General features: G+C 47.1%; 1 protein-coding gene across 1 annotated transcript in view; it reads left to right on the top strand.

The window, feature by feature from the left end:
- The first annotated feature begins 1,387 nt into the window (after positions 1–1,387).
- Positions 1,388–2,364, top strand: part of DLD (dihydrolipoamide dehydrogenase) — a 14,754-nt gene continuing 13,777 nt past the window's right edge. The window contains exon 1 of the mRNA XM_085325405.1: positions 1,388–1,405. Coding sequence (XP_085181531.1) covers positions 1,388–1,405 — 18 coding nt within the window. The remainder of the gene's footprint in view (positions 1,406–2,364) is intronic.

Genomic DNA, 2,364 nt, shown 5'->3' with positions numbered 1-2,364 from the left:
GGTGCCGTCCGAGGACTTCCAGTTAGGCACAGCTGGAGGATTTTTGCTCTCTTTGGTCGGCTCGCGAGTGATGGTGGGAGTGAGTGAGGTTGGTTGGCACGTTGGTTTCTGCTGCCTCACGTGTGCCGGGCTTTGGATCACGGTAACTTTGCCGCAAGCACTGATGATTCCAGGATGCTTTCTTATTAACCAGCCTGACAGCTAGGGATTCAAATAYAAAAATATTAGGTGCATTCGATCTCCAGCATTGCTGGAGGAGTAATCAGAGAACTCCTTATATATAGAACAGGGATTTCTCTGTCTCTCTATGCATATTCTGGGAAGGGAAACCTTATATACATATATATATACATACGCATACACACACATACATATATRTTTGTATAACAAAGAGTGCCTAATGAATATGGCCTTTCATTTCATATCCTGGCACTTCCGCACAGTGTTGCTAACGCCTGCACTTTCGTTACCTAATGCACGTTCTACAAGCCTGGCTATAGTTTATTAATGGATGAATTGCTCTTCTCTCCGATGGTTTTTGTAAATAATTTAAGTTTGCAGTAATCAAAAGGCCTGGTATTTTTGAATATTATGCCTCTCTCTGAAGGGATCTCAGAAGATTGTGTTTAATGATGTGCTGTATGGGAAATAACAGAACACTGCCACCTTATGGAAATTTTTATTTAATGCAAGGGATCAGGAAGTGTGCAGAAAATTTTGAGAGCTCTTTTTCACAGAAAATATTTTCACTTTCTGGCAAGACATGCAATCAATCTTGCAAATCATGTTGTGTATTATTATCTAGGGTCACAGTTAGATGCTTTTAGCATAAATTGAAAAGAATATTGCACATGTTCTAAAACAGGTGGAATTTACCGTGAAAACAAATTGGTCTTGCTGTGCTGCCGTTCCTCCACAGGTAATCAATGATTCACATTTTCAAATAATGATATCCCAAGGTGCAAGTAACAGAGGACAGTTGAAAGTGGGTCTCTCTTTCTAAATAAGTAGTCTGGAAGAATATAAATGGAATTAAACTGTGTGAATTACAAAAATGTCTCAATATTCCAGTCCGTTTTGTTTCCCCCAATTAAATGGAGAGTAGTTATTTCAGGTCACTTGAAAATTGTTTATTTCCAAAGTGAAATAGCTCAGCTTTTATATTCTGAGTATTTTGTAATTTGAATTTAGATACATTTCACTGTCATTTAGAAGAAAGAGGGAGGTTGCATTCTGAAAAAATGAAATATTTTGACTTTCTACATTTGTTTTCAGGTTTGATTCATATTCTGTGAATCTGTTAACTTCTTTGCTTGATCTGAGTATTCATTTTAGGACCACAATCTGCACAAGGAGCTGCGCAGCCACAAGCCTGCTCCCATGTCTCATGAATCAGGAGCCTTCAGTGAGATTTGGTAGGGTGGGAAGAAGTGTAACACTATTACCCCACCCTACACACACAAGCCTGCATCTGCAGGAAACTTGCTGCCTGGGGTTTTGCATTTAGCTTTAACAGTGATGCTTCTGCAGGCGAGGAGCTCAGAGGCTGGGTTCAGCTTCAGGTGCGTGCACACGCGCTTGGGAAGGGCAACCTGACAGTGCCGTGAYTGGAGTTGTGCAATCCCCTCGGCCAAACAGCATGGCCACACTGCATGCAGCATGGCCCCACGCTGCAGCCTTGCCCATCTGAAATCTGCAGAGCTGGGCAATGACATGACCTCTCCCTCTCCAGCAAGTGGCCACTGCTTGCTCTGCCTTCCCCTCTGCTGGCAGCCCAGCACCTGGGCCCCAATGGACCATGCATCTCTGCATCCCCATACCCCATGCATCCTTGTATCCCTTGCAACCTTGCATTCCCAGCATCCTTATACCCCGACATCCTTGCATCCCAAATCCTTATGCATTATGCATCCTTGTACCCGCAGATCCTTGCACATCATGCATCATTGCATTCCCAGATCCTTGCACCCCTAGATCCTTCTACACCATGCATCCTTGCACCCAAGCACCCTTGCACGCCCAGATCCTTGCAGCCCTGCATCCTTGCACTCCATGCATCCTTGCATCCGCAGCAGCCTTGCACCCCTGCACTTCCCTAGGAGCCCGAGCGAATTTGCTTTCTGCCGCTTTAAGAGGCTCATCTGCATATCCCCGCCCCATCATCCGCCCCCGCCCCCATATCTGCATATCCCCGCCCCATCATCCGCCCCGCCCCCATATCTGCATGTTCCCGCCCCCTCCTTGTTCTGCATAACCCCGCCCTTTTGCACCGCCCCGGAGCTGCACCGCGAGGCCGCCTCCGCCAGGGGGCGCCGTAGCGCGGCGCCGCCGGCCCCCCCCCAACCCCCCGCGGCCGCAGCGCGC

The sequence above is a fragment of the Rhea americana genome, unplaced genomic scaffold (assembly GCF_003343005.1).
Source record: "Rhea americana isolate MKP2758 unplaced genomic scaffold, rheAme1 scaffold_1, whole genome shotgun sequence".
Classification (NCBI taxonomy): Eukaryota; Metazoa; Chordata; class Aves; order Rheiformes; family Rheidae; genus Rhea; species Rhea americana.
The sequence above is the reverse complement of the archived record's forward strand: the minus strand, read 5'-3'. Positions and strand labels throughout refer to the sequence as shown.